An 18,627-nucleotide genomic window follows, 5' to 3' on the forward strand; every position below is an offset into this window, starting at 1 on the left:
CTTATCCCATGAAAACCTTTGGTCTAGACCATCTGTTAGACTGGATGGTAAGTCTCAGGGAAGGAGCAGCCCCTGGCAGAGCCCGGGGCGGGGGTGGGTGTGTGTGCGTGTGTGTGATGAGGACAGAGAGGAGGGATCTCCAGACTTCAAAGGTGGTGACTGACAGAAGGTCCTGCCCCCATGTTAACACAGTTGCAGAGAAAAGGTGATGAGTAAGACTGAGCTAAAGCAAAACTGAGGTTTTTCCCGGCCACCATTCCGGCTCCTTCTCACACAACCCTTTCAGAAACAGTGGTTTCAATGTGCCCTGGTGGTGTGCCTTCGCCTTTTCTTGTAAAATTTTAAATAACCTCAACCGTAGCTATTCCAGGTCCTGAGGATCCACCGCAGTTTTAGCACAGACCGTGAAACATTTTAACGAAGTTCCTACCAATCTGACAGCTAAAGGTACCTTCTCAGCCCATTTTCCAGCACATTCTCCCACCAGAAAAAGAGATGAACCGTGCAATTGCCTACATCAACTCAAGAAAGGATGCCTCTAGGTTTTAAAACCCTAGGAAAGAGGGGGCTTCCTGATCAAGAGATTGTTTAGGAGGAGGAACCAACGCCCCCACACATGCCTCGACTCCTGCGCACACACACCCTGCCCACGTTCGTGGACCCTCTGGCCATTCAACTCATCCCTCCCGGCCCTCCCAAGTCCAAGTCCTGCGGAGATGTAGGCCTCCCTCCGACGCCTTATGATTGGCTGCTGCTGGGCACTGGTGCCCAATCAGCGCGCGCGGAGAACACAGACCCCGCGGCAGACAAGGCAGACACTGAGGCGATGGGGCTGAATACCAATTCCTCCGCCAAGACCCCCGGAGAATTCATTATGTGAGTTGTTCTTCTGCACACTGCTTTAAACATGCAAATCCCTCCAGCAGTGGTGTACCCGTGGTTGAATAGAATATGAATCAAAGGCTCAGCCCTTTCTTTTTATGCTCAGATCATAAAGTCTGAAACATCTCAAGTTTGTGTGTATGTGTTGTTTTTTTTTTTTTTTTTTTTAAATCAGAGGCAGTGAAGGCTCTATTCGGTACTGCTTAAAACAAGATTAGGAAATGGGAAGTTGTCCCATTGCCATCTAGATTTAAAAATTAAAATGATTAATGTCTAGAACATAAAACTCAATTATAGGAAGGACCATTGGGACAGTGATAAAAACAAAGAGAGGTGGAATTTGCAGATAAATTTGGAAGGGTCTTGTCACTGATTTAAGGTCCCATTAACTTCATGGGGATCTAATCAAAGGCTTTCTGTTAAAAGTAAATCCGAGGCTCAGGGAGTGAGAGTTCTTACAAGGATGGGAGAAATTCCATCAGTACTCTGTAGAAATAACCCCGAAAATGGGATGTCCCTTCTCACACATGGTGGGAATCATCACTGTCCTGGGTTTTTTGCACAAAAGTGCTTAGGGTCGAATTATAAGGGCTTTCCTTTGTGACCTCTGCTCTGTTTGAGCCCAGTGTATTGTACTTTCTGGTCTCTGGGGCTTAAGGAGCAGCTAGAGATCCGGCCTTTACGGTGAGGATTTTCCATGATGATATAATGTTATCATGAGTCCCCATTCACTGCAAGTGAATCATCTCACCAGGAAACTAGGAGCAAGGCAACAGTTTACCTTCTACTTAATAGGGAACAAAGTTCACCTTTACTCAATACTTCAGCTGACTCTTTCACCACTGAGCATTGGAAATGCACAGTTTTAGAAGGTTTCTGCTCAAACTGGGCATTTCTATCTGCCTTCCTTGTGGTGCAGCAAGCGCTGCCGTGGACACAGGAGGACCCTCAACCCCCTTCACCCCTGTCCTCAGATGTTGGCCCTAAAAAGTGTGGAAATAGCATGCCTGGATTCTGAGACACTTTTCTGAGTGGCCCCTTTGATAGTTCTAGAGGGAGTTGGCAGCGCATAACTTTCGGTGGGTGAATGTAGGGGGCTAACTACACGTGACTCTGAAAATTCACATTTGGAAGGTGGATTCCATCTTGAAGACCCTGGAGGGGACTTGTGGCCTCCCCACACTTGGGAAGGCGGTGCTGGCCCCAGGGCATGAGATGACAACTATTAATATCATTACATGGCCATCTTCCCGCCGTGTAATGTCACTCATTCTTAACGATATCATTTGAGAACTAAAGCAAAGTCACACTTAAAATTCACAGGATTGTGAAGCCTTTATCATCATTATCCTAGTTTGATGACTGAGAGGCTGAGGCTCAGGGGGACTGAGCCATTAGGAAATGGAGACGCTGGAACTTACAGGGATAATGTCAGGACACTCAATATTCCCCCTAAACCCTCCTTGCATTTGCCAGGATCCGCAGGCAGCTTTCTGGCAGCAGGATTCCACCTTCCCCGTGCAGGACAGGAACTGCCTGGAGGGTTAAGACCCCAGCAGCAGCCGTCAATCAACAGCTGCAGGAGTTGGGGCACAGACCCCTCTGCTCCCTCCCACTCCCAGGGAGGCGTCTGAGGTACAGGTTCTCCTCTGGCTTTGGGGCTGCTGCAGGTGAAGCCCCAGTTGCCCACAGTAGGAACTGGCTTCACCACAGGCCCCTTATCGGCTGCCTTCCCTTCCTGGTCTCATGACCCCAATCCTTTTCCAGTATTTCCTGAGCCAAGGGCCAGCTTGCTCTTGAATCCTTGGCTCTACTTCTGGGGGGAATGGAGACTAAGACAGAGATATTTTGACCCCCAGTTCTGTAGTTTCATGTCATCTGACGCTTTCCTGTCTGTGTCAGTTAGGAGTTTTCTAGAGACATCATCAGAGGCCAGAGGTAGCACTAGGCCATCTCCATCACTGGGCAGTCTCCCCACCCGGATGGGTGCTGCCAGCTTCTAAGTGGTTGTTCATCCAGGTTCCCCGAGGCAGCTTCTAGGTCGAGTTTACCCTGTGCCACGTTCATGGGGAATCGGTGGGCTCAATGCCTGGCAGAGCCAGCAGAGTGGGAGGAGGTGGATATGGGCTGGGGGGCAAGTTAAGCTTCCACGTGGCCCCAAAGCAGACTTGCTGGACCCCATGGGGAGCCCGGGAGCTAGTGCGGCCCTCAGAACTCTCTGGAGTGGGGCTGAGATCTCATCCTTCAGGATGGAATGTGGGCCAACCCAGCAAGGGCTGTGAGCTCCGAAGCCCAGGAAACCCGAGGGGCTGAAGTGGCCTATGGTTGTCACTCCCAACAGTCAACCAGCCCTCCCTGGACCAGGGCCAGCTGAGTGGTGGTCCTGGGTCCAGCCTCACTTCCCTCCACACTGTCAGGAGAACTGCCACTCCAAGCCCTCGGTGACACCCATCCTCTGTCCCCCTGCAGCTCACGGCCTCCCCCAGGCTGTGGCTTCCCCAGCCTGGCAGCTGGATCAGGTCCACGCCCTTGTACTGGCATTTCCCTCCACTAGGGGAGCCCTGGGTCCCTTTCAGCCTGGAGAGTTTGTCCTCTTCCTTCAGGTAGGACCTAATATCGCCCTCTGGGCAGGAGGCACGGACCTTCCCATCCCAGGAAAAGCGGATTGCTGCTCTCTGGGGTGCACTAACACACTGCATTGTGTTGATTTGTGGTCCACTCCCGACCCTGGGAACTCCTTGAAGATATCCGTGATGCCCCATGAGCCCTGAACCCATGGGGCATGTGGGGGAATTCATAAGTGTTTATTGGATGCATATTGGCTGAGCTGCTCCAGGAACAGGGAAATGTGCCTTTAAATGAGAGCTAAGACCAAGTTTGATTTACACATCCTGTCACAAGTGTGGCAGGAATTGAGAAGAATGAAGGTCACATCGGGAGCTTCGGGAACACAGAATTCCTCATCCCTGAGGTCACTTGCAAGGGAGGGTCAGTCCCATCACTGCGACCATTGGCTGCACCCCAGCGGGAAGAGGCTCAGAGCAAGGGGGTGCTTGACTAACCTCTTGATGACAACTGCTAGTGTTGGAATTTGTTGGTGCTCTTGGAAATATTTTAGTGTAACTTAAATATAAAAATAACACGTGGATGCATTCTCTTTGCAAAAAAACTAAAACATGACAGATAATGACAAAGTCCCCTTTAACATGCCCTCACCCCAGCACACCCCCTTTCCTCCCCAGAGGTGACCTCTGTAGGGTATGGTGTGGATCTCTCCAGATACCCCAGGCACTAAAGAAACATGGGCATGCTCACATGCAGACATGAACAAGAAGATTCACTGCAGTACTCATTATAATAGCAAAGTTTGCAAACTCACCATGTCCCACGGAAAAGGGGGGAATGGCCCATCACTAAGAGCAAGGTTTCCATTTTCTTATGGAACAGGTGGCTACATTGGTCCACTTAAGAGAATGAAACTTTCCAAGTTACCTGAAATAAGTCCAAGTGGAGGGAGGGTTTTGTTTTGTTTTTTAATCTAATGGGTGAAACTTAGCAAACATTCCACCCCAGAGCAGGTACCCCAGGTTTGTCTGAAGTATCTAGCAGGAGAAGGATAGCAGGCTGGTTCCGGCAGCTGAGGAACCTTCTGGAAAGATGAAGGAGGCTTCTGCCAGCTTTGGGTCACCAGGAGAACATCACTGGTTGTAAGACGGCTTTGTGGGTGGGAAAGAAGGGGAGTAAGGAGAATGTTAAGGGAACAGAAAGGGAATCAGAAAGAGGAGTGGTGAGCTGGGAAGGGTGAAGAGGGGAGTTGCAAAAACATTTGGATGTTGAGGTTTTCTGGACCAAATCACTTCAGGAAGAGGACGGGGTGGGGAAGGGGAAGAGGGATGGTTTTAGCATGTGGTAGAAGGTTTAGAAAGAACTGGAACTAGGGAGGGGTTGGGAGTTACTGTCAGCACAAAAATAAAATGCTCAGTTTAACCTTCAAAGGGAGGGAAAGCCATGGAATTGAAGCTAAGGTCCAGCTCTTTCCTAAGAAGAGTAGCAAGTGGGTAGAACAGTTTTGCTAATTCTGGAGCGGTCCTTGACCCAGAGCTCAGCACAGCTCTGACCTCATCCAGAGAGATGAGAATGATCTTTTCAAATATGTGGTGTCATTTTGAGCAGGTTTAGCTGTCTTTTAAGAGGGCTGATTTGGTTAGAGTTGAGAGGACAAACTGTAAAACGTAGCATCACGCAGTTCTCTAGGTAGTGTTGGGATTTCCTCCGGTGTGATGCTGAGGGTGCAGGGAGGGAAGGTAACACTGATCAGACATTCTCAATACACCAGGCACCCAGCTAAGCCACCGTCAAGTGCCTCAACACATTTCGTCCTCACCCAGTCCATGGCGTTTGCTGTTGTCGCCATTTCAGATGGGAAATCTGAAGCTTTTTTGCTAAGGAGTCCTCAGTCCCAGTGTACCCTGTCTTTCAGGCTTTTTGGAGAGAACCCACAGTAGGGAATACATTTTCCATCCTGCTGCAGATACACACACGTTTATCACAAAAACAGAGATTTTTCAGAACCACACATGACTTTTCTAGGTGAGATGCACTGAGAGATTCTGTTCTATTCCTTTCCTTTATTTAATGATAATTTCAATGAAATAAATTGCTGTCACAACACATTGAAGAGCCATCAACTGGAGTTTGAAAAGCACTCACCCAGAATTTGTCATAACCTGATTTTATCCCTCCAACACCAGTCTTCAAGGGTAAACTATGAGTTTTTCAATCAGAGTTGCATAGCATCTGTCTTTTGTTCTTCCATCCATCCAACTATCCATCCATCCATCCAGTAAACATTTGTCAGTACGTAGAAGTTGAACCAACTTTCGGATTCCCCATTAGGGGAAACTGTGCTATCTCATCAACTCTCAGCTCCCAAGATAGAAAAACTCAAATCATCAAACCATGGAAAGAATCAATAAGTGGCAGATACACACCCCAGAAATGCCCAGAGGGGCCACTGTAGACGGTTCCAGAGCTAACATCCTTGGACATAATCCCCATCCCTCCAAGAAAGAAAATATTCCTTCAGATAATCAGTCACAACGACAAAACATGCAAAAAAGCTAAGTGAACCAGGTAGTAGCGTTCCAAGATGTCAGTACTGGAGGTCCCTGCAGCATAAAAAAATGGGTCAGGTTGCAGGGGGACATGGAGCGAAAGAAAACTGAAATCATGCACCATTCGCACAGCACTCTCTCTTCCTGCGTCTGAATCTGTTGTGAGTCCTGCTAACCGTGACTACAGGCTGTTTAAAATTACACCGTTTGCCTTATTTAATTTTCTTCTGCAGTCATAAATATTAATTAAGCTAAACCACAGAGAGCTCCATTTCAATCCCTTCCCTTCCTGAGGACCATAAGCAATTAAGACCCATAGCTTTAAGTCCTAACCGGTTCTTTAAGTCTGCCCTGGGACGTCCACTTTTTCATTTTTTAAATTAGGACAGATTTATTAAATCTTAGTGGTTTATTTTTCCTACCTAACTCTCCTGGGCTGTGGGTGTTCTCAGTTTGATTCTCTGCTTGCAAATACAATCTTTGCTTCTCCAGCAGACTGGCTCATCTTCTCCAAACCAAGATGCAGAAAAGTGCATGTTCAATTCATGAGGAGCAGAGACATTTGTGTGCAGCCCATCGGCTATCCAGTGGCAAAGACCACACTTTTCAATGTTTGGTAATTTAATATTATTTAATGACAAAAACAGAAGTAATAATTGTAAAAAAATGAGGAAAATATAAAGTAGAAAGTGCAAGTCTTCTCCCAAGCCTTCCAAGTCCCAGTTTCTGGGGGTGTAATTGTTAACAGCCTCGTGTGCAACCTTCAAAACTTTTCTGCACATAGAGTCAGAATTACCTTTACAAAAATTAAATCAAATTACCCATATCCAGTGACTGTTTAGCCCTTCATCATAAAGTAGATATACTTTCTATATGATTTCAGAGAGATTTATATCAGCTTTATAACAGCTTTATAACAGCTCCATAATATTCCACAATTAAGTTGGGTTATTGTTTATTTAACCTTATTCTTTAAGAGTTACAATCTTGGGCATATTATAGATAAACCACACACACACACACACACACACACACACACACACACACTTGGTACCAGTAACTGAAAACTCTACCTGTGAGCCTTTTCCTTTTTCCCATGCTTCGCATGACTTCTCCATCAGAGAACATTATAATGTGGAAACAGGTCAAGGTTTGGGTCAGAGGGCCTGGATTGGGATGGAAGGGCTGGGTGGTCTGAGGCAAGCCCTCAACATCTCACTCCCATTCTCAAGGGACAAAGGGAACTCCCACCTGAGAGAGGTTTTGGAGAACCATGAAGTCTGATGCAAATATTACCCCTCCCACCACAAAGATCCTGGTCACTTGGGGGGCAGTAAACCCGAGGAATTAACATAAAAAAAATTCTGTACCTGTATTTCTAAATTCAACATAAAAAGGAGAAAAGAATAAAGGAAACAGGGAAGGAGAAAAAAGCCTTCTTTCAATTTCTATGTAACTACAAAGACTGGCGAGCAGGGCTCAGGTCTGAGACACAGAACTCCCACTAGGACCAGATGGTCCTCATCGTTAACATCTACTTAGCACTTTATTCTGAAGACTTACAGGAATGAATTTACCAGGTTTCCTCTTAAAGGGAAAAACTAAACTCTCAGGATTTTGCAAGGTATACATCTATTTATGTAGACTCCTCTGGAGAATATTAAACAGCACTGATCATTTGTTATATGATGTAAAACAATACATCCAAAATCAGCATCGCGTATTTCCATGCCTTAGAATGACAGAGGCAAACTATGGGGTGATGTAGCCGCTGGGCATGAAAGAAACTACAAAATAAGTTTGTATTTTATATCCAGTTCCATCCAGGGATCTCAAAGCAGCTGAATACAATGTCCTCCCCAGCTTTTTCACCCCCCAGTCCTCATTGCTTTAAAATCAAACACAGATTAAGGACTTGGTCTAAAATTCTTACTGTGTTTACATTGATTTTTTCCATGTGCTTTTATAAATATGGTAGAAATAAGAAGAATTTGCCCTCTTTACTCCTGTTTAGCAGTTCTTACCTGGAAAGAAGGAGCCCTTTTCAGAACGAATGACATTTAAATTCCCACAAGGGAAAGATGATCTGAGAGCTAGTTATGGGTGCATATTGCAAATAGAATAAGCATTAAGGAAACATCTTGAGCTTTTAAATGCTTCTCATCTTTGAGACTCAAATTTTACTTTCCAAACGTTTCCTATTATACATGTTGGAAAATATTTGGGTGGCAAAGCAAGAGAAACAGTGTGTCTCCTAGCGTGGGAGTGGGGGTAATTTTGGTGTGTCTGCGGGTTCAGCTTGCATTTCTCCTGGTCTTGTTCTTTTTCTTGGGCATCGGCAGGCAGTGCCAGTTCAGCATCGGGTCAGCGTCCTGTGGAAGAAAATTCCCAATCACTTTCCCAGGAGGCCCAGGTCTTTTCCAGGAGGAGGACATACAAACCCCATTTGAAACTCAATAAACAGGAATCTCCTTGTCACTTTCTCTTCTTTTGGATCTATTTTGCTTCTTAAAAATGCACATTGGGATCAGTGAAGAGGTCGGGGATATTTAGGAAAGGTCGGCAAGTCCAGCGTGCCAGGTTCCTCGGGAAGCAGGATCAGCCTGGGTCCTCCGGGCTCTCTCCCTTAAGGAGGAGAGTTAAGGGGCCTTGGAGAGCGTTTGTGATGCAGTGTGATTGCAGCTGAAACTTTGCTTAGGCCGTTTTTCCTTGCTTGGAAAATGACAGCTTCCAAGTCACCAACTGATCATTGCTGTAGGTTCCCTGTCCTGCCCGGTCAACCAGGGAGGTCCCAGGAGAGGCGCTGTGGGAGGTGCGGGAAGCTGACAAGGCAGGTGGGGGCTGGGAGGGGGGCGCTGATGAGAGCACGTTCTCCACGCCCCAAGCTGCGGACACGTTCTGAACCCTGGGAAGATGCGTTCTGGCTGTGGGGAGGGTCGGTGTGGCCGGGAGCGAGTGGGAGGGGAGAACCCACAGGAGGTGAAGGTGGACTTGCTTTGCATTTCATCAAGGCCTGTCTCACCACTGAGTTCAGGACAGACTGCAAGATGAGTTAGGGAAGCGGGGCTATTTCACCTGTGGTCATCGGACCAGCAGCCTCACCACCACCTGGAAGCCTGTTAGAATGCCAACTCTCAAGCCCCTCCCCCCTCCCAGAATCTGCATTTTTAACAAGATCCCCAGGGGCGGTTTTATGCACATAAAAATTTGCTGGGCGGGTCCCGATCCGGGCCCGTTAATTACCCCAGCCCCAGTGGGCCACTGTTGCTGTAATATGCTAACCCTCCCTGTCAAACGAAGCTCCCACTTTTCAGGAAGCTCCACAATCCTTCCTCTGGAAAGACTTTTGGAAGCAAAGCAGGCAAAGAGTGAATACAGACACGTGTATTACACACACTTGCCGCGGTTCTCACACACACGGGGCACGCTCTCAAGCTGGCAGGAGCACCTCGCTGCCGATTTCTGTCTCCTTCCCAGAGCCGGAAGCCCCCCTAGTACCTGTAGGATGGAAAACTGATACTCTAGAGAGTTTACAAATGGTAGTGGGACTGGAGTGGCCTGCCATTCTGCTGGCATCCTGCCCACTGCTTCAGAGGACCCAACCCTTGGCTCTTCCATCAACTCTGGGTCAACACAGGCAGTGCACTTCGCCTTGGGTTTGCGTCCATCCCTGCCAGCAGGTTGGTTAATTCTGAATGGTGAGATGTAGACTGCCCTTTGGAATGGGGTTTTTGGCCCTTGGAAATTCCTGGGTCATCGTTGAAAGATGACTTGAAGACATAGGCAAAATAAGTTCTGCTGGAACCCGTAGCAGAAGAAGGCAGGAAGAGGAACAAGTAGAAGTAAACACTGCAAAGAAACCTCTGCAAGCACATGGCTTTGCCTACCATGGTTAGGGCGGTATCTCCGCCATCTGGAATATAGTAAGTACTCATTAAAATAGTTGCTAAATGGACCAAAAATCTATAAACTACTCTTCACTGTCACTGCTTAATATGAGAGCAAGTTATGTCTAATTCTTTTCTGCTTACGCAGAGCCCCTGTATCACTTTGAGATGGAAGCAAGAAGAAAACATCTGCTTCCCAAGCCTAAGACTCAAACTCCAGGCCTTGCTAACCTCCTCTGATCTCCACATCTGTCTATGCTTCATCCTTTCATACTTACTGAAAGTATATTTGTTCATCCAAGTAACTAATCAGTAACTCGTAGATCTAATGGGGCCGCTTCTTAATTATCTCCCTGGCTTCCTAAGAATGAATGTCCGGGTCCGATTCTTCAGGTCTGTGACAGACTCTCCATGACTCCTGTCCTCAGTGAGGTTTACTGCTCGCCCTTTTGGCACGGATAACAGCTCCCCTCCAAGAATAACATCCAAATGTATGAAATAGCTCGCAGAGCCACCAATGCAGATACATCTAATTTAGGCATCCCTCAAAGAGGAGTTTATTCTCACTCACGTTGACATGTTATTATTTCCACTCAAAGTCGTCGTTTCTTTATTTTTATCCCTTCCACTTAATTTAATTACCTGCTCTAAGAGTCCCACTTACCAGAAGCGTGCTAAAAAGTCAAGAATGACGGACAGGATGCCAAGTATATGCCAGAAATATTTGTCAGACCCTGGACCCGAATGGGCAGATCATCGACCTTCTCCACAGACCCACACAGATGGGAGTGGAGTCGACAACTGCTCAGCCTGACCACCGAGGAAGCCCACAAAAGATGCACAATCCATAACCACAACCAACCTTCCAAACAGCCATCAAATTCTACGTGCACAGAAAAAGACAGCTGAGGGCCAAATTCATCCAACAGGACCTGAGGACAGAGCCTCACCTGCTCCCGACACCCACCGGGCTATCCTAGCCACCACCTGGGGTTGACGTGCATATCACTTCTCTTCCTCCCTTAACTCAAGGGAGGGCACAGTGGTCTTTCTTATGCGGGTCAGAGAACATAGTACTGGTTTGTTTTCAGAACTCAAACCCTTGCTCCCTTGAAGTGGTGGCTTCCCTGATCGCCTTGCATGTGTGAGAACTGAATGAACACGGTATGAGTTATTTTGCTAAAGTTTCCATGACATCTGATCTAATATTCTTATTCTATATTTCACCCTAAAATAATAAAAATAATGTAATCATAAAATAATAATCATATAAAATGACACAAATGTACTGCAGGAAAAAAATGTAGACTGAAGAGATCATTCTACCACCAAACACAACCAGGGTTACTAACATCGTATTTATCTCATCTTATCATTATTTATTATGACTTATTTCCCATCTTTTCCTGTGAATCTTGCCCAGGAGTGGTAGATTGTATGCATGTGTATAAACTTACTGTGTATAAACCTACAATGCCGTATCTTGCTTTCCTCTCAATTTTAACATCACACTCAACATCACTCTCTTGTGGGTTTTTTAATGTTTTTCACATAAATCTCCTTTGAAAGATATTCTTCACTAATTATCTTTTCAATTGCCCTCCCCATAAACAACTAGGGTTTTGGCCACAAAGAACTATGGAAGCCAGCAAAAAAAGTATCTGAGTGCTCAGTGCCAAGTAGTTTGATTTTTTTTTTAAACATAATTTCAGAAATAACAACCCATGGAAAGTGAAATGTTAATTGCAACCTTGGATACAACTGTATGCCTCTTCTTTAGTAAGACTTGGGATGCACCCTGAAAATTCCACCTTGTGAATAATGGAGGTGTGGGTGTCTGATTTCTGCCAACCCAAAGGTTATTTGAAGGTAAAATGTGTATTTTCACAAGACTTTGCTAAATCACCTTTCTCTGTCTCCTCTGTTTTAACCTCACCTGCAGACCTGCCTAGTAATGCCCTAAAGCAAGGCCTGTCCTGAGTATTTATTCTCGAAAGGCCTTCGGGAACTGGAGTATTGATCAGCCCAAAGCGCACCCACCCTTTGGTATTTTGTGGGTCATCGGTTAGGGAAGTTGAGTACTGTTTATTGCTGTCCCTTTCCTCAAGGGCTAGTTTCACATGATGGAGAGCCCCGGGGAAGGAGTTTTGCTGGAGATTGCAGGGAGACCGAAGGAGGCCCAGATTTGGGCCGAGTCAGTCCGCTGGGCCAGCGACAGGAATAAAACCAACGCGCTAAATCCAACCACAGTCATCGGTCATAAGGCGGCTTTAAATGCAAACCCGGCAACACCGAACGACAAGGCCGGGAGAGAGAGGGGGCACGGGCAAAGGAAATCTCTGTAGGTCTCAGCCCTAGGTGGGGCTTCAAATAAGGAGGGATCAGGGGAAACATCTGTTTTCAGCCCGAGTTACCCGCGAACTTTTTCCTGGAGAGAAGCTCCCGGAGCAATTTACAGCATTCCAGCCTGAGGCTCTCGTGCCAGACGCTCTGAATCAACCTTTAGAAACCAGAGCTGCCGGGAAGGGAAGGAGCGCCGTGTGCAGGGGCGGGGGCGCCTCGGCGGGCCTCCGCGCAGGGAAGGGCGGCGGGCCGGGGGCGTGGGCTCGCGCTCCCCGCAGCATCCGCCGGCCGCGCTCCCCTTCCCGGGGAGGGTCCCAGCGGCCGCTCCGCCCGAGCCCGTGGCGCCTCCGCAGGCGGCGGAGGCCAACCTGGGTTTGCGCAGATCGTCGGGGACCCCGAAGAAGCGCCAGCCCCCGGGAGGCGTTTTCGGGGAGACTCGGAGAGGCCGGCGGACGGCGCGGCCGTCCAGATAGCGGGGTTAGGGGCTCGGGGGTCCGTGAGGGCTCCTGTCTGTCCCGGGGCCGCGCGGCCGACAGGGGGCGCCCTGTCACTGCGGAAGCCGGTGACCAGGGGCCGGGCCAACGAGGGGCACGCCCTCCTACCCCGGGCCGCTCTCTCTCCTGCTCGTGGCGAGATTTCTAGAACCACATTTTCCACCAGGAGCAAAAATAGGGGAGTGGACACTCACATAGACGCACAGACTAGGTTAACCTGGACACTCCTGAGCTTTCAATCTCACGCACACCAGAAAGCTGTCTGTCCTTGTTTCTCGGGTTTGTCTGTCTGACCTACTGAGTATGAGAAGCGCCCCGCGGGGGGGGGGGAAGAAGGGTGTGTCTGTGTGTATGTCTGTGCGTGCGCGCGCGTGCGCGCCCGCGCGTGTATGTGTTTCTGCCCTCGGCCTGCGCAGAAAGCTTTGGAAAATAGGCCAGGGCGGACCCTCTATCCCTAGCCCTCGGGAGAGCGATCAAGTAGTTTCCACCCACGCTGGGGGACCCGGCGAGAGATGCCCGGGGATCTGGTCCCTCGGCTCCCCTGCGCACACCGACACTACGTGTGCATACACCCAGCACACTTCCCGGCTGCACCGGGCCGGCCTGCCCCTCCTGGGAGGACTCTGCGCTGCGCACGGCTTTCGGGGAGAAGCAGACCTTGGCTGTGGGGGACCCTGCCCCGGCCCTCGCTCACCGGGTTCATTAACGCTCTCACTAAGAATTGGTCAAACCAGCCGTGCCTGCATCTTCAGTTCAAAGCGTTGCAGGCCCTAGAGCCCTGGAGTAGAGGGAAGGGGTGGGAGTACCCCTGCACCTACTGCTCCGCCCCCTGACCTCTGGCCTGACCCTCACCCGGCCTTCCGTTCCCCTTGCTCTGCTCCGTGCCTGCCACCTCGCTTCTGTCTTCTGCCACCATTACCCATAACTCTGGACAGGTGGGCCAGATACCCACTATTTCCTATTTTTTCTCTCTTTGGGGTTGAGGGCGCAGGGCCGCATCCTCACGGCCCAGCCGGGGTTTAGAACCAAGAAAGGGCGTCCACCTCCAAACACCTGTAGTATTCCGCCTCCCCGCCCCCTCCCCAATCTGGCTCACTGAGGTCTTGGTACCTGGCCCAGGACAGGTGATCATTTGAACTCAGAAGCTGGATCGAAAATAAAAAGGACGAATATGGTTGCTGGGGTTTCTAATTCTTATAAGACAGGAAAGCAGAGAGGTCAGAGACACCCCGGCCCACAGCCAGGCGGACTCCATATGCCCCATTATTGATTCCTTAATTCCCCTCTCTCCTCCCGCCTCGTCCCCCACCTCCTGCCCTGTTTGTTTTAGTTACGAAATGCTGTGGGCACCTCAGTTGTGACTGAAAAGTAACCTTGAAACATGCCGTCCTGACTGTCAGAGACAAATAGTCTCCCAACCGTCGCAGCAGCTGGCGGGGCCGCGCGCGCCCTGCGCCCGGCACCCGGACCGTGGGACGGGGCTCCTCCCCTCCAGCCGCCCCGTCGGGCGCTGGAGGCCTGGCTCGGAGGAGGCAAAAAGCCGGGGAGGCGGGACCCGGCGCCCCGCACGCCTCCCGAAGCCGCTCCGGGTCTTAACTGTAACGGGAGGGGCCTCCCAGCAGTCGCAACAGGCGAGTTAAAGGTGTGTACACAGTTTTTCTAAATACGACAGCGCTTTGCAGATTGGCTCCGTCACCGGCTGGTTGTTTTGACAGGGAATGAGCACTGAGAACTAAGAAATCCGGGATAAATAAATGCGGCTTTGATAAGGCTCTGCAGAGGGGAGACCGGGCGCGGAAGCCGGACGCGCCCTCGGACAGGCGCGCCAGGCGCCCGGCTCTATGGGACGGGGACGGGGCCAGAGCCCTGGGCCACTCCACTGGGTGGCCTCCTCCCGGGTCCCTCCTCCCGTGGGGACCCCTCGCAGACGAAAGGGGGCTGGACCCGGGGGCCCACGCGCCCACCCGCCCCGCTCGCCAGTCCGGGCTCCGCGTGCGCGGCGCAGGGCAGCTGGGCGGGCGCCGAGGGCAGGTGCTGGGCGCCGGCCGGGGCTCCCTCTCGCCCAGGTGTGAGCTGATTATTCAAATGGGCTGCCCCGGGTCTGGGGATTGGAGGCCCGCGCCCGCGCACCGCGCTATATCACCAGCAGCCCACGTCACTGCGGCACTTGTCCGCTGCGCGGTCCACACCTCCTCCTCCTCCCTCCCCCTCCTTCTCCTCCTCCACCACCTCCACCTCCTCCTCTTCCTCCTCCTCCTCCTCCTCTTCTCCACCCCCCCCCACCCGCCCCCGCGCCGCGCGCTTCCCGCCGCCTCCCGGCAGCTCGGCACTGCCAGCCTCGGCCTCCACCGGGCAGCCCGCGAGCGCGGCGGCGGCGGCGGCGGGCGGCGGGCGCTCCGGCAGCGGGAATCGGCTCCGGGCCTCCTCCTACCCTCGGCCCCCTCCTCCCGCGACTCACCCCTCCCTCCCACTTCCAACCACTGCCTCCGGCCGGCCGAGGGAGAGAGGGAGTGGAGCCGAGAGAGAGGGAGCGCGAGAGGGAGGGAGGGGACGGTGCCTTGGCTGACTTTTTTTAGAAAGGAGGGTGGGGGTGGGGGGGGGGGGTGATTGCCGGTCGTTTGCTGGGGCTGTTAAATTTTAAACTGCCATGCACTCGGCTTCCAGTATGCTGGGAGCAGTGAAGATGGAAGGGCACGAGCCGTCCGACTGGAGCAGCTACTATGCCGAGCCCGAGGTAGGCACTCGCCTTTGCCGGGGGAAGCGGGGTGGCGGCGTCCGCTCTCGGCCCCAACCTCTGGACCGCTGCCCTGGCCGGCCCCCGGCCCCCACCCCAGCCGCTCCGGGCAGCCGCCTTTTCCACCCTCCTTCGACTCAAATGGGTCTCTTTTTTATACGACACACTGTTAGCCTTGAGATAATATTAACTTTGTGATCAAATATTGACTTGCGGCGCCTCCAAATCCTCTTCGTGGCCGAGCCACGCACTATCCTAACAGAGTTGTGTTTGGCAGCGCGCGGCTGGGGAGGGGTGGGAGGTCGGCCGGCGAGGGGGTGGGGAGCTGGAGTGGAGAAGGTGGGTAGGAGTTGGGGGCTGAGGTAGAGAAAAACGGTCCAGGACTAGGCGACAAAGAGAAAAAGTTTGTGGCTGCAGAGCCCAGCCGCGTGTAGTTCTGTTCGCGGTCCCCTCCCTGTTCCTCCACTCAATGCCTCCGGCTGGCCCCAGACTGCGCGCAGGTACCGCGTTTCGGTTCCCCTGGGGCCCAGAATGGGGTCCCGGGAGGAAGGCTGAATGGCGAGGACCCTGGGATCGTCTCCGCGGGAGGCCGCCGGGCGCTCTGCGCCTTGTCCCACAGGTCGCTGGCCAGGGTCGGAGGTGGCGTCCGGGGCCGCGGCGCCTGCTCGGTATGCTGGCGTGAGAGTCGGGGGTACTCTGCGGAGGGGAGATGCATTTGGGATGCCTGGCTTGGGGCGCTCCCCGGGACCTCTGTTTTAGAGTCTGAGCGAGGCGCAGGAAGGCGAGGAGGCGGCCACGGGCGCAGAGCGGCGGCCCCCGCGCCACCTCCCCGAGGGCGATCGCGGCGCGCTCCGGGTGAAACGGACGCGGGGCCGGGGCCGGGCGAGGGCAGGACTCCTCGGAGGCCTCCCTGGAGGCGGGGGCCTGGGCTGGCCCGGTGGGCGGGGGGCGGTGGTCAGGCCGGGCGCGCTTCGGCCGCGGTGCTAACGCTGTGCGCCTCCCTCCGGGCTCTGTCCTCAGGGCTACTCCTCGGTGAGCAACATGAACGCCGGCCTGGGGATGAACGGCATGAACACGTACATGAGCATGTCGGCGGCCGCCATGGGCAGCGGCTCGGGCAACATGAGCGCCGGCTCCATGAACATGTCGTCGTACGTGGGCGCGGGCATGAGCCCGTCCCTGGCCGGCATGTCCCCCGGGGCGGGCGCCATGGCCGGCATGGGCGGCTCGGCCGGGGCGGCCGGCGTGGCTGGCATGGGGCCGCACCTGAGCCCGAGCCTGAGCCCGCTCGGGGGGCAGGCGGCCGGGGCCATGGGCGGCCTGGCACCCTACGCGAACATGAACTCCATGAGCCCCATGTACGGGCAGGCGGGCCTGAGCCGCGCGCGCGACCCCAAGACTTACCGGCGCAGCTACACGCACGCCAAGCCGCCCTACTCGTACATTTCGCTCATCACCATGGCCATTCAGCAGAGCCCCAACAAGATGCTGACGCTGAGCGAGATCTACCAGTGGATCATGGACCTCTTCCCCTTCTACCGGCAGAACCAGCAGCGCTGGCAGAACTCCATCCGCCACTCGCTCTCCTTCAACGACTGCTTCCTCAAGGTGCCCCGCTCGCCCGACAAGCCCGGCAAGGGCTCCTTCTGGACCCTGCACCCCGACTCGGGCAACATGTTCGAGAATGGCTGCTACCTGCGCCGCCAGAAGCGCTTCAAGTGCGAAAAGCAGCTGGCCCTGAAGGAGGCCGCGGGCGCCGCGGGCGGCGGTAAGAAGGCGGCCGCCGGGGCCCAGGCCTCGCAGGGTCAGCTCGGGGAGGCCGCCGGGCCGGTCTCCGAGACTCCGGCGGGCACCGAATCACCCCACTCGAGCGCCTCCCCGTGCCAGGAGCACAAGCGAGGGGGCCTCGGGGAGATGAAGGGGACGCCGGCCGCGGCGTTGAGCCCCGCGGAGCCGGCGCCCTCGCCAGGGCAGCAGCAGCAGGCCGCGGCCCACCTGCTGGGCCCGCCGCATCACCCGGGCCTGCCGCCAGAGGCCCACCTGAAGCCGGAGCACCACTACGCCTTCAACCACCCCTTCTCCATCAACAACCTCATGTCCTCGGAGCAGCAGCACCACCACAGCCATCACCACCACCAGCCCCACAAAATGGACCTCAAGGCCTACGAACAGGTGATGCACTACCCCGGCTACGGGTCCCCCATGCCGGGAAGCCTGGCCATGGGCCCGGTCACGAACAAAGCGGGCCTGGACGCCTCGACCCTGGCCCCAGACACCTCCTACTACCAGGGGGTGTACTCCAGGCCCATTATGAACTCCTCTTAAGAAGACGGCGTGACCTGGCTAGCCCGGACCCAGACGGGAGAGACAGGAAATGGGGTAGAGACTCTGAGAAAGGGGTGCTGGAAAGATACGAGGGAGAAGGACCCGTCACACCCCTGCCCCCGGAACAGAGGTCTCCCCTCACCCTCTGCAGCTCTTCCCTCCCTCACATGGGCCACACTGATGTGTATCATGATATATAAGGAGGGAAAGGGAAAAAAAGATAGTCAAAAAAAAGAGAAAAAGGAAAGCCTCAGTTTCCACTACTGTGTAGACGCCTGCTTCTTTAAGCACCTGCGAATTCTGACTTTTTGTTGTTGTGGTTTCTCTCCGTTGCTGTCATTGCAGGGAAGTCTTACTTTATTAAAAAAACAAAAACAAAAAAAACCAACAAAAAACAAAAACAAAACAAAAAAGAAAAAAACTTTTGTGAGTGACTCAGTGTAAAACTGTAGTTTTAACAGAAAACAGAGTTGTACTATTGTTTAAAAAAGAGAAAAAATGATGTAAGGGTCTGTTGTAAATGATCAAGAAAAAGAAAAAAAAAAGCATTCCCATTCTTGATACGGTGAAATTCAGGTCTCGAGTCTGATTAATTTATGGTTTCCGCGTGATTTATTTATGGCTTATAAATGTGTGTTCTGACTACAAGAACCAGAGTTCCACAAATCTATATTAAAGTGTTATTGCCAGTTTTTTTGCTTTGAATCTTCAAGATTTTTTTCCTTTGCTTGATTTAAAAAATAAACAGACCTGGGAATTATTTAAAAATTGAGGGAGGGAGATCCTGGCTGGTTGCAGGTTTTATTTTATTCTGGGGGAGGTAGTTGTTGTTTTATCAACTATTTATT

The 18,627-nt window shown here is 52.2% G+C and overlaps 1 protein-coding gene across 2 annotated transcripts; it reads left to right on the forward strand.

The window, feature by feature from the left end:
• The first annotated feature begins 14,314 nt into the window (after nucleotides 1-14,314).
• Nucleotides 14,315-18,313, forward strand: FOXA2 (forkhead box A2). Of its 2 annotated transcripts, XM_036825965.1 has the most exons (3): nucleotides 14,315-14,362; nucleotides 15,385-15,454; nucleotides 16,475-18,313. In XM_036825965.1, the coding sequence occupies exons 2-3, from the start codon at nucleotides 15,386-15,388 to the stop codon at nucleotides 17,777-17,779; spliced, it is 1,374 nt and encodes a 457-aa protein (XP_036681860.1). In that variant the 5' UTR covers nucleotides 14,315-14,362; nucleotide 15,385; the 3' UTR covers nucleotides 17,780-18,313. The 2 variants fall into 2 exon arrangements, with proteins under 2 accessions (XP_036681860.1, XP_036681859.1); XM_036825964.1 differs by lacking the exon at nucleotides 14,315-14,362 and having other exon boundaries at nucleotides 15,337-15,454.
• Nucleotides 18,314-18,627: the final 314 nt, after the last annotated feature.

Source organism: Balaenoptera musculus, chromosome 15 (assembly GCF_009873245.2).
Source record: "Balaenoptera musculus isolate JJ_BM4_2016_0621 chromosome 15, mBalMus1.pri.v3, whole genome shotgun sequence".
NCBI lineage: Eukaryota > Metazoa > Chordata > Mammalia > Artiodactyla > Balaenopteridae > Balaenoptera > Balaenoptera musculus.

What these genes read in the sequence shown, in the direction of transcription:
- FOXA2 (XM_036825964.1), top strand. Translation starts at nt 15,368, where the DNA reads ATGCACTCGGCTTCCAGTATGCTGGGAGCAGTGAAGATGGAAGGGCAC. An exon ending in GCTACTATGCCGAGCCCGAG is followed by an intron (nt 15,455 to 16,474) that starts GTAGGCACTCGC and finishes CTCTGTCCTCAG; the next exon opens with GGCTACTCCTCGGTGAGCAA.